Consider the following 13,465-nt stretch of genomic DNA (forward strand, 5'->3'; position numbering starts at 1 on the left):
TATGATTTCTACCAATGGGAAAATGACCAAGCCCTGATGCTGTAATGTGCCTAAACTTTTGCACAGGTCACAATGATCCATCTATCTATCCCTCTGACACTTACAAGCCCTTCACCTCAATTCGCCCACGCCTAATTTTAAGAGGTCGCTTTTCCGTAATGGTGTTAGAATTTCAGGTCATTTTGTATGAAATTGGTTTACGGTCGAATGCAGTCTGAAGTAGGCCGCTGCTGTGGACACCGATCATTAAGTAGCGAGCTGTGCTAATCCAACATCCCAACAGAATATTTCTATATATTTAAGATATTTGGGGCTATTTAGTGCACAACTGAGCATATTATACTACTCACTGTATGCAACACAAAGCAAGATGCCCCACCCCCCACTTGAGAATACATTCAGGTTTTTATATAATAAATACATAAATAAATAAATAAATGTTGTAATAACTACTTATCTTAATTTCAGGGATTTTAATACTTTCTCTATTAATAATAAATTACCAAATACAAATTGCTAACAAACAGTAATAATCAGCTAAGTGCTAGACTCTGCTTATTCAGCTAAGCTACCTTGGGGGGGTGGTGGGGGGGGGGGGGGTAGCTAGCTCAAAGGCTGCTGAACACATTAGTCATGTGAAAACTCAGACCCCAGAGCAATGGTGCTTCACCTAGGTGACAAATACCAAACCTCTCAATCAGCTCACGGAGACCTCTGGGCGGAGTTGGAGATGGACGGAGTCATCAGACGGACGGGGACTTAAAAGGTGGCACAAATAGGATTAAACAAGCACTTGGTTCAGGTGTAAAGATGTCTGATAAATAAACTACACACGTCCCTGCCCACCATGTGATTATAGCCCATACAAACACTTACAAACACTGTGCTCACCCAGGACAATGATGTCAATTTAAACAAACGATCATTATCTAAATTCAGCTGCAAAATACTACATGCCAGTGTTCCAGAGCCCTGCACCTTCCCCGATGGTAATATGACGACCGTATAATTAGCCACTGGGCAGGCTTCTAATCTTCCATCATAACTGCAGGATCACAATGACAACAGGAATCTTGCACAGACGACATGCATCAGAGCCCTTCTTCTAGACACGCTTGTCCATTTCGCTCTGACGGAGAGCAGATCTACCAGTCTACCAGGTCTGCCAAACTGAAAACCGTGTTCTGATGTTTTTTTTCCAAATGCCAGTGAGTTTGTTTATTTGTAGGTGGTGATGTGTTTGATTAGCCTATAATGAAGCGCAAGCTTTGCTGCTCTGGGCTACATTTGTGAACTTGCATAATAAATATTCCCAATATTACCACTGGAATATCAATCACAGATCAATGATTTCATATTAAAATACCCTTTCAGCTCCTTTTCTGACTTCCTAGCTTTTCTCCTGTAAAGTTGCAGAGGTTTTCGTACGACCGTGACAACATTCTTAATGCACTTTCATGAGCTTAACAAGCATGCGACAAGATGAGATGCTGTAGCATCTCAAATTCTCCTCATTCCGTGGCAACGGACGTCCACGCACCACAAATCACAGCTATCCCACCAGTTTTCTTCACTGATTCCATGACTTTGGTTTTGGTGCCTCGTTGTAGAGCGTGGGGATTGCGGTGTCTGTTAAACGTCTTCAAGGTGAATCGCACACCACTGGATCTCAATGGCTGAATACGGGCGCTAATCCTTGGCAATAAAATTTGTGAGTTTTTTTTCTAATTCGCTTTACCTTCTCAGAATTTGGTGGAAGCTTTGCAGCAATGAAAAACGCCTGGCTGTAGTTACTGCCAACCAGAGCCAGAGCGCCTCTGTACGCTAGCTTTGAACGCAGAGGGTACCGGTATCCCCTCTGATGTCATCTTACAAAAGGACCATTTAGGACCCAACGCATTAGCCAGCTGATTTAGCTAGCATGCTACTTGTGAGCCAGTCCAGCTGATCCCCCTTCGATTGTATAAGCTAGTTGTTTTTTTAATCGCTTTATTATTTCATTTGGATTTGCTAATAAGTGTTTAACATTTTATTAATAAAGATAAATAGCAACACTTTATCCAGATAAACACTTCTCAGTAATGAGCAGTAAATATCTATCCAGAAATTTGAATCTGGCATATAAGTACGACAGCCGCGTGAATATGGGCAATTAATCCAGTGCGCGAATTTACCCAATGGAACAGTCGGGGGGGGCATAGGAGGTGTTTGGGGGGGATAGGATGGGACACGACACTGTAAATTTTGCGTGACAGTGACGGCATTCTTACTGCTGTAGTCACAAGTGCTGGTCTGTGGTTCAATAATTACTTCTCGAATTCTCTCGCTGAATGCTTCAGAGCTTTGTGAGGTTGACTAATCCCTGAACGCTGACAAACCTGGTGGCACCTGTGCTTTAGAATGTCAAGCAGACCAAGAGGTGCTCATTAACGTCTGACATGTGACAGCAGTGTGTCCGCCCACATACACCCCACTGAATGAACAGTAGACGTGCGTGTGCGCGCATTCCTTTCCCACCAGAGCTGCTGACCAGGTAAGAGATACTGTTCCTCCCTCAGAGCAGCAGATACGGTTCTACACTAAGCACCAAGTGCTCCTTGGGCTCTCACGCTCACGCAAAACCGGCAAACACAGCGTGCGCCAATGTTCTTCCAGGCTGGTATTAGGCAGACCTGACTTCATGCTGTTTTGATCTGATGGAGCAGATGAGCTAGGTAAGGATCTGAGCACGGTTCTGCAGTCTAAGTGGTGTGGCTGGACTGGAGCTGGGCTATTTCCAGATGCTTACCTCACCCTGGAGTGAATATGCAGCACCACAGTAAAGGGAGGCAAGATGCTATTACAGATATTGCTCATCCCTTTATTCCTGCCCCACTCCTTCACTGCCAGTGCCAGAGACTGAGGTCAGTGAAAGCTTTAAATGGATTAAAACCCACACACGGACACACACACACACACACACACACACACACACACAGGAAGCTGCGCGTCCCCAAGGTGGCAATAAGAAAATAGCAATAGAATAGGCCAAGGAGCTGGCATGATACTGCTAAGTAAGCCATTGCAAGCCACAGGTGTCTCCCACATGAAAGCAGGCTGATCTGATCAATTTTTAATGATAAAAAACTGATGTTGGATTCAATGATTAGTCCCATACTGCTGTTTCTCATCAGATCCCTGTCAAAATGAGTCAGTCATGCTCTTTGGCCCTTTGGCATCATTTATCTGCCTTTCTCTCGGACAACTACGAAGGTTCAGAGAGAAAACTGGTGAATTTACATTGCACTATGCTGATGCACTTTTTTTTGAGCAAACATTTGTTATTCACGTCAAAAGGTGGAATTTCCAAATGTGCATTTAATTCCTGTACCTAAACTGAAGGCATTCACGTAAAAGAAACACCTAAAAAGTGAATGAGGCAATAACACTACACGCCTAATGCAATACACTCCAACTTTAACCCAACAAACCCAACCCACAAAATAACAGATCCTCACTCACGCAAGGTTGGAAACTCCATTTTTAAGGGTGTTTAAGGGGCTCCTGTAGCACGTTTACCTTCAAATAACAGCTTCAGAAACCTGTTGATGCTCCACAAACTTGTGATACCAGGGAGAACAGCATTTCAACTCCAGGCCTGACATGCTGCTAAATGCACTACGTAACTCTAGTGAAGTGGGCAGGACTGTGTAATGCTGTGCAATATTATATATCACATTAGTGTAAATCCCGGTCATGTACATATCACCTCAGTCCAGATGCCGGTTCAGTATCTCCAAGCTTGTCCAGAAATGCATGTGTAAGGCGTGTCCTTTAGGGGTAGCTAAAAGTGTGAATAGACATCCTGACTATTCACACTTTTATCCTGACTCCATAAAATTCCTCTCAGAACTAACTTTCTCTTTCTCTTTTTACCTTCTCTGAGTAAATGGCCACCCCGCCCGACCTGCTGGAAGATTGCCCGCTGAGGTCCCCTCTACCTGCGTCAAACCAGCTGCCACCTACCAGTCCGGCCAGCGGGCCCCGCCACCCGCGGCGGACCGGCAGCTCACCCGCCTGCCGCTGCTGCCTGTTTGGTGGCCGTGTTGATTAATATCACCACTATTAACTGTCTGTTGTATCTGCTTTGGTAATTTTTATCATTAATGTTTAAATAGTCTGACCAGACTATTCTAGTCCGAGACACAGACTCAAGTCCTCATCTCGGACATGGAGCACCACAAGCAACACACTCGCAGCATGGAAAAAAAGAAAGAGAAAAGAATGGAGTGAGGGGGTCGGTCAGGAGGCCCGGTCACAAAGCGCCTGCAGCTCGGAAAATTCTGTTAACACCGCACTTGGCTTCTCAGTGAGCGAGCAGCCAAGAGGACATCTGTTGTCCAAAACTATGTCTCCCTGCATATAACAAGACACAGCGGGAGCAAGAGAGGGGGGGTGGGGGTTGGGTTGCACGTTGATTTTATTTACTGCAGACTCTGACTGCAAACCTTCATCTGAAGATGCGCCTCACGCCAGCCTAGCCGAACACACCGCTACCTGTCTGCATTCTGAAGACGGCATCAGGCAACACGAGGGACGCAACTCGTCGGTTTGCGCGAGAAGGAACCCCAGCTATTCACGTGCGCCTCACGTGCGAAGAAGAAGAATAGGGGCTCGGCGTCCTCGTCAATATTTATGGGCGCTGGCAGAACGTGCCAGCTGTTTCAAATGACTCGCAGACGTTCGTCTTGCTCTCGGTTGCCTGATTGGATGCTACGCAGCGCTGGGTCTTGTGTTACAGGCCTACAGGGTCACATCCATGGGACAATAAAAGCCAAGGGTGGAGATTAGAGTAATTGAATCAAGCATGTGGCAGATTTTACAGTAAAGAAGGGTCTGTTACAGTAAGAGAAGCGTTCCATATGGAGCCGATTTGAGAAGGTGGAGTTCAGCCTGACACGGCGCTGTGTAGGGATGCATGTGATCATAGAGGGGGAAGGGGTGGGGGTGTAAACCTGGGGGTAGGAAAGTGATACGAGCACATATATAGTATTACATGTTTACATAAAAAAAAACCTTCGCTACAGGAGAATGATAAAGCCTTACTGGCTTTCAATGTAAGCCAATGTAAATCCAATTCCTCCAAGCAATTCTGGAGCATTTCTACTGGCCTATTCATCAGGAACCTCTGCCATAATGGGAGTCTGGCAATTGCTCTGAGTGAAAAACTGTAAAAATGGAGAGTAAAGGCATGTAAACACCGCCCACCGCCCTCAGTCCATTTATAGAAACCAAGCAAATATTAAATTGACATTTTTCAAATAGAACCGATATCACAAAAGCCAACTCAAGGTATTCACTGAACAGCAATTCACACTGTAGAAGTTTAGGAATGAGAAGCAGCACAGTGCAGCCAGTCCAAACAGAGCTCATTTACATAGAGCAGCGACAAAAGGCATAGTACCAAAAACCACTGTTTCAATTCTAAATACCTTTTACGTAGAAAAAGGACTACGTCCTTTTCAAATGTTGTAATCGTCACTGCCCACATTCTTCTATGTGTCCTTTACATTGGCATTGGTGTTAAGCAATACATTCGCCAGAGGGCAGATCACGACAACCATGGCGGCGGAGGAGGTCGTGATGATGCACTTCCTACAAACCCTTCTTCGTCGTGTCCATATGGCAGTGGTTGTGTTTCGCTGGAACTCTAGGCAACACTGCCCCCATGATATCACGGACGTTTCGGAGTACGGACAGGAGGCTTTGTCCGTATCCGTATTTAACGCGGAGCAAAAAACGAGCCCTACAGGATGAAGAGACGTTGGAAAACAGCCCATTTCTGCTACATAAAACCAGACAAAAGTCATGGACCCCATGGAACATAATTCATTATGGCCGCACACACAGAAAACAATGAGCATACAACATATATAAACATATGCACAAACACACATGCAAATTAAATGCAGACTGAATTTAGACACACACACACACACATTCCCCATCCACACACACAGTCAAATGCTGACATTCTACTCCTGTGTATTGCAGTGTTATGAAATCAGTGAGCATTTGTGTATGGGTTTGTCACGCACTGTTTGGGGAATGGCTTGGCCCCTCAGGCACGCACAGTTTCAACACGCACAGTGAAACGCTAGCTCGCAGGCCTCATCACGGACTTTGCTTCAAAGACGGCCCGCCGCATTACACACACGCTTCACAAACATGACTTTACACAACTGAACTGTGGTTGAAATGAAGAAGCCCCTCCTCGCTGCACATGCATGCAGACATACATACATACATACAGCACGCTACGTACTAAACCCCCCACCCCCCCACCCCCCGCCATTAAAAGCAACGCTCAGCAGAAGAAGGGGAGAGGAAGCGCCGGCTTACATATTTGCCTGAGGGTTGACTTGGAGGTAAAGAGCCTGGGCAGAGCGTGGGGGAGCCAGCCGGACTGCACAGCTCAGGGAAGGGGTTGGGGATGGCCGGCAGGGAGGACGTTCGATACTGCTGCTCCTCCTCCTGCAGTCTCCTGGACAGAGAGAGAAATAAACAGACAAACAAACTAGATGCTGGAACCCTGGTGTGAGAATTTGTTTGCATTCAGACAGAAGAGCATAGGTGAGCTCGGGTACTGATGTTGTAATGATTGATTCCAGGTCACATACATCACTCCGGCTCATCCCTAAAGCACTAAAAGGAGCTTTAGCACTCCAGAGAACACAGTTCCACTGCTCCACAGCTCAGTGCCGGGGGGCTTTACACCATTATACCACTTCAGTGGACATTGGTCATAATGACCTTAGACCTTTTTCCATTGCTTATTGGAAAATTGCTCCGACATGTGTTTTAATCCTCTTCCCCAGACTCATCTGCATCTCCAACCTTCTTTCTGAAGGCCTTCAGGGAGCTCTGAAGGCCTTCAGGAGCCCTGAAGTCAGTGGTGAAACCACTGACTTCAACAATCAAGAGCAAACCAAATTGAATGTCTGAGGTTTAAAGAAGGCAGGCTTCTCCAAAATCCTCTTTTGCAACATTCTAATTATCTGCAGCTGTAATTTTAAACACCTGAAGTAGTAATAAATGTGGGGGTGTCTAAACGTTTTCCTCACATTTTTCCTTACATTCACTTTAATAATATTAAAAGACACTGAATGGATTAAATGTCCATTTGATTAAATATGTTTTTTTTTGGCCACATCTTCCAAGAGGACAGCATAGAACTTTTGGAAGTCGCTCTGGATAAGAGTCTCATTTATAAGCTATAGATGCAGATATGCAGATAAATAGGAACATCTGCTGTACGATACAGGAACCCTAAGCTTCATTATTAGAACAAACCAATGGGCAGTTCTCGGTCTCTGGGCTTATTTGGAGTGCAACAGACTTCAAAGACTGGGCAGCGTAACACTGCTGGCCTGTGGTGTTTCTCCTGCCCCTCTCTCTGCCCTAATCACTCCCTGGGCCGGACATCAAAACAACAGGGTGGGCAAGAAACGTCATTTCACACTTCCACTCTTAAAACTAAAGCTGGATGGTCAGTTCTAGTCTTTGTAATATTATAATCAACAGTGACCATCACAGCCCAGGTGTTTCTGAGCTTAGATCTGCCCTGGCGCCATGAAGTGTGTGTGTTTTTTTTTCCAGTCTTAGTCTTAAAGGGAGAGACCTTTTGAAGTGGAGGCACACTCACACATACACAAGGACTTCAGAGCAAGCATGCGTGTATGATGCAGAGGTCAGTGTTGAGTTTGGAAGTTAACCTTAGAGTGACCCTTCATTCAAAACATCAGCGCATATGTGTGTGTGTGCTACAGGGGTCAGAGCTGAGTCTGAACAGTAACCGCTGGATGAACTCGTGTTAAAAAGAAACTCTAGCCAGGCTTGTTACCGTTTCTCCAACACGCAAGCCACACACACACACACACACAACCATGTACTGGACGGGTCGACCACAGATCTTCCAAAAATCTTGGACGATGGTATTAGAGTGAAATATATATATTGAGTGCTTCAAATCCTCCCCACTGATGTTAAACGGACTGTGAAGGTCTGATTTTCATCATTTTCCGTCAGTGAGCCCTCGTTGCCAGCAGGTTGGATGTAGGTTTGATCGGATGGCCAAAAATTAAACGTCAGGATAATAATAATAATAATAATAATAATAAAAAAAAATCCAGACAACATGTGTGTTTATACTCGTAGTTCAATTCTCTTGGTCCTGACAAAGCAAAAAAAATGCATCTATATATGTTTCCATTTCAGTCCTGGTCTGCGTTTACACCGACACACCCATTATGAAGTAGGTGGATGCAGATGGCAAGACATTGGTGGAGCGAGTGGGCAGGCTTGACAGGTATGAGTGATCACACTAGGGTTCATGTTTAACCCAACCAAAGCTGACCATTACAAACACACCCTTAGTCACAAAAAGTATGGGGATCAAAACTCACTGATCAAAACATCTGGTCAACGTCATAATTGTACTTCTACTGTGTTTAGACACTGATACAGGTTTTGTTGGGAGTCGAGTCACGGTGCAATGCTGAGACTGAATACCAACTTTTAGATTAAAATCCAACATCCACCTGTTCAAAGGCATAAGCATAACGTCCACTAGATGTTGATATGTTATAGGTTTAACATCGCGGTGTCTGATACTGGACAGCTCTAGGAGTCTAGGGTTGTGGGTTCGATTCTCGCTCGGGTAACGGTGTTCTCCCAGTATATGCATTGGTTTCCTTCGGTAATCCGGTTTCCTAAATTTCCTCTAGGTGTGACCGAATAGGTGTGTGTGTGCGTGTGCTGTGCCCTGCTGAGGGGGAATTCCAGCCTTGCAGCCATTGGCTTGGGGTAGGATATGAACCTACTGCATATTTCTCGTGTCGAACTGATGTCCGGGCCCTGCTGGGATCCTTCTGAATAGGATAAAAGTGATTGGTCAGAATGACTTTGTATTGATTTGCAGTGACCCTTCTTCCCTTTGCGGGCATTAGGGCACCCAAATCACGCAAACGTCCATAAGCTCACCCACTGTAGGGCTCTAGCTGTAGCATTTAGTGGAGAAGAAGGTAAAAACCTGACCACAGCACTTTTATTCCACATCTCTGCAGACGTGTGCCTGTGGTTTTACACAGCTAAACTCTCAAACGTGCGTTTGTTTTCGTAATGAGGGGGTTGTGCACTGCAGCTCTTCTGAAGGATCTCGGCCTACGTAGCTGTGGACGGACTTTTTCTTGCCGACACAGTTGGGTCAAGTCCTACACTTACTTTCTCAGTCACCTGAGGCAGCATATTGCAGCGATTCATCACTACCCCTAGATTTTCATTTGCAATTTCTAATCTCGTCCCTCCCATACTTCTCAATGCAGATACTAGCTAGTCTCTGCTCCCACTGCAACACTAACCAGTTAAGCCATGTTGGAGCAAAGCTTCAATCAAGGTCAGCTGGGTCTGACCCCCCCCACTGTGCCCCACGCACAGAAATATCAACGTCAAGCTGCTCGGCATAGACCTAGAACTGAACTTATTGATGCAGATAATTCGGAATCCATTGATAATGTCAGAAATCACTTTTCTAAATGTTAACTGATAATGTTATTCTGACGGAGCGTAAAAGAGGTGGAGCTCAGAAGTGCAGAAGGACAGCGCCGGACAGCCTGTGGTGGGCATATGACTGAGACGCCAGATCACATGAGCGAGAAATTCGACCGAAGCTAGCATCTGGAAGCACTCTGGCTCTGGTTCGCAGCAACTACAACCAAAAGACCATCGAGCAAGTGATGCGAAAGCTCCCGTCCAACTCGGAAATGGCAAAACGAATTACAAACTCTCACTAGGACTTTTATAGTGGTCAGCGTCTGTGGCACACAAGGTATTAACGCAGAACAATGCCGACAGACTATGAGCAACAGTTACGATGGTTTTGCCGTTTCTGCCAGTCCTTCATCTACAGTATCGCCTATTTGTTTTCTCTTCAGGAGCTTGTGCATGCTGTGGTACGCCTTCGGAATTTCGCCCCAGCAGCCCTAGTATTCAGTCACTGAGAACCAGGTCTTTCATCCCATGTTACACACTTTGGGACCAACATACAGCATCCCGTCAAAGATATTTGACTGACAGCGATTCCTAAACCACTGTAGACTAATAAAAATTGTGAAGAAATTGTGTGTGTGTGTGTGTGTGTGTGTGTGTGCGCTTGTGTAACCTTGTCTGTTTTACCTGACGGCAAGGATGTGCATGGGCTGGGAGCGGCGCAGTCTGTGGTGCGGGGAGGTGGGCTGGCCGTGTGTGTGGCTGTGAGAGTGTGTGTGTTCACTGGACCGGTGTGGCTGGCCATTGTGCAGTAGTGGGGTAGCCTCGGTCTGCACGCTGTAGGTGGAGTAGAGACTCTCAAACGAAGAGTTCATGTCATTCACCAGTGCCTCCAGATCCACGTCATCCTCTAAGAGAGTGAGATCAACAGAAAGAGAGAAAGAAAATACCTTCGTTAGCAAAAAGGCTTCTATACAAAAGAGCCAGAATCATTCTATCTAGTCCTGAAAAAAAAAAAACAGCCATCTACTCATCAAAATTAAGAAAGCAAGGACCAATAAACCTGTGTATTTGGCAGAATCTACATATGGATCATACATCAGTGAGAACGTTCTTGTAGCTTGTTTTAATTACAGTACAATTTTTTGTTACTTTTGACAGGCCTAGCAGCAGCTGCACAGGTAATTCTGAGATGCAGGAAATCGACCTAAAAGTTGGGGTGGATTTATTGCTAGAAAAACGGTCTCTTATGAAAGTATGTTAAGCGGTTTTGGGTATTTTGGGCATTTCCTCTTCCATTTTGACAGGAACTAGCTAAGAAAGTTAAAGGAATATCAGACTCATGGAGCCAAACATGCGGTTTTGGTGATGGGATCACAGTGTAAACCTGAGCTGCACTGTGATTGGACAGCAATCAGATCACTCAAGCCACATTTAATACAAGTGTGAAGAGAATCTAGTCTAAAAATACCCAGATACTATGCTGGATCCCACCAGCGCGTTAATGTCGGGTGTAAAAAGGCGTGTAACCTTCATACACTTCTGCGGAAGCACAGACTACTTAAACGCATCGTCATATCTTTAGAGAACTGACACTGTAGGCCTCAGCAACCAGTGGGTTTGAAGAGCGCTCATATCAGTGGAAAGGGTGGGAAAATTGAAAAGAATTTAATGAAACTGCACTTCAATCTCTCGCCACTAGAGGTAGCCAAAGACTTTCACATCAGTCCAGCAGTCATCATGTGCTGAGGAGCACCGCTCAAAACTCAGGTGCTCAACTCTCACACAAGATTCAATTACTTTTGACCAGCCACAACATGCTATGAGGCATGCGCGCACACACACACCTGCCTACAAACTGGCCATGTGCCACACAGGGCTTTAACTGCAATATGACTAAAGCCTTCTGTGATTCGGACAGGCCCGAACTGTAAAGCAACGTATATGTCTCGTACAGCAGCCATCAGAAAACTGACCCCGCTGACCTCATATCAACTATGAAAAGCTGGCACCTGCTTTAAATGCTAATTCACAGAAGCAACACGGCAGCACTTGCAATGTCAACAAATCCGTGAACAAATGGAGGAGGACGCTCAGTGTATAGAAGGTTACATAGGGGAAATAGAAGTGGTGGAGTGAGAGGGGTAGTAAGAGGTAGGACTGTGAGTCCCTACTCTTACTGCAGTGCTGAAAACACCCCCACAGTTAGTCTGTTAAAGCGGACACAGGATCACAGGATTATTCAGCCAAACCCTCCAGGAATTTGGGATTTTGCGATCACAAGAGATCAAATTTGAAGAAATCAATGTATTTGCCAGGGTTTTGGAGCTACAGGTCAGGACTACTACTACTACTACTATTATTACTATTACTACTACTGCTATTATTACTATCACTACTACTACTACTATTACTATCACTACTACTACTACTATCACTATCACTATTACTACCATCACTACTACTACCATCACTACTACTACTACTACTACCACCATCACTACTACTACTACTATTACTATCACTACTACTACTACTGCTACTGCCATTACTACTACTGCTACTGCCATTACTACTACTGCTACTGCCATTACTACTACTGCTACTACTACTATCACTACTACTGCTATTATTACTACTACTACTACTACTGCTGCTATTACTGCTACTGCTATTACTACTCCTACTGCTACTACTACTATCACTACTACTGCTATTATTACTACTACTACTACTACTACTGCTGCTATTACTGCTACTGCTATTACTACTCCTACTACTATCACTACTACTGCTATTATTACTACTACTACTACTACTATTACTGCTACTGCTGCTACTGCTATTACTACTCCTACTGCTACTACTACCATCACTACTACTGCTATTATTACTACTACTACTACTACTACTACTGCTATTACTGCTATTACTGCTACTGCTATTACTGCTACTGCTGCTACTGCTGCTACTGCTATTACTGCTACTGCTGCTATTACTACTACTACTGCTACTACTACTATTACTACTACTGCTGCTACTGCTATTACTACTACTGCTGCTACTGCTATTACTACTACTGCTACTGCTATTACTGCTACTGCTACTGCTATTACTACTACTGCTGCTACTACTACTGCTGCTACTACTACTGCTGCTACTACTACTGCTGCTACTACTACTGCTATTACTACTACTGCTATTACTACTACTGCTGCTACTGCTATTACTGCTACTGCTACTGCTATTACTGCTACTGCTACTGCTATTACTACTAGCTTTACTCGCCATGTAGCATGGTAGTCTGTGATTCTGTAGCCTGTTTTTATTACAGTACAGTTTTTGACAGGCCTAGCAGCAGCTGCACAGGTAATTCTGAGATGCTGGAAATCTTCCAAAACACCTGACCTAAAAGATGGGGTGGATTTATTGCAAGAAAAACTGCCTCTTATGAAAGTATGTTAAGCGGTTTTGGGTATTTTGGTAATTTCCTCTTCCATTTTGACAGGAACTAGCTAAGAAAGTTAAAGAAATATCAAACTCATGGAGCCAAACATGCGGTTTTGGGGATGGGATCACGGTGTAAACCTGAGCTGCACTGTGATTGGACAGCAATCAGATCACTCCACGTTTAATACAAGCGTGAACAGAATCTGGTCTAAGGTTACAGGCCCGCAACCTTCGTACACTTCTACGGAAGCACAGAACTGCCACTGTAGGCCTCAACAAGCAGGAGGTGGGTATAAAGAGCACTCATATCAGCGGTAGGTACGTTCATGGCTCGTATACTTCGATTACTAGCTCTACCGTGTTGCTGTGCTGAGGTCAGTCAGTCCGTCCCCCAGTGGCATTAAAGGCTCCTGCTCGTTTTGTCCGAGTCGGGCCGATGTGCATTAGCAGAAAGAGGATGACGAGAATGGATAATGTGAAGGAGTATTTT

The 13,465-nt window shown here is 44.9% G+C and overlaps 1 protein-coding gene across 5 annotated transcripts in view; it reads right to left on the reverse strand.

Annotated features, from left to right (window-relative positions):
- Nucleotides 1–13,465, reverse strand: part of grb10b (growth factor receptor-bound protein 10b) — a 94,377-nt gene that overhangs the window by 32,455 nt on the left and 48,457 nt on the right. For all 5 annotated transcript variants that reach the window (XM_072680175.1, XM_072680176.1, XM_072680173.1 and 2 more), the window contains 2 exons: nt 10,213–10,435; nt 6,382–6,523 (listed from right to left, as the gene is read on the reverse strand). In XM_072680175.1, coding sequence (XP_072536276.1) covers nt 6,382–6,523; nt 10,213–10,435 — 365 coding nt within the window. The remainder of the gene's footprint in view (nt 1–6,381; nt 6,524–10,212; nt 10,436–13,465) is intronic.

This window comes from Salminus brasiliensis, chromosome 5 (assembly GCF_030463535.1).
Source record: "Salminus brasiliensis chromosome 5, fSalBra1.hap2, whole genome shotgun sequence".
Lineage (NCBI taxonomy): Eukaryota > Metazoa > Chordata > Actinopteri > Characiformes > Bryconidae > Salminus > Salminus brasiliensis.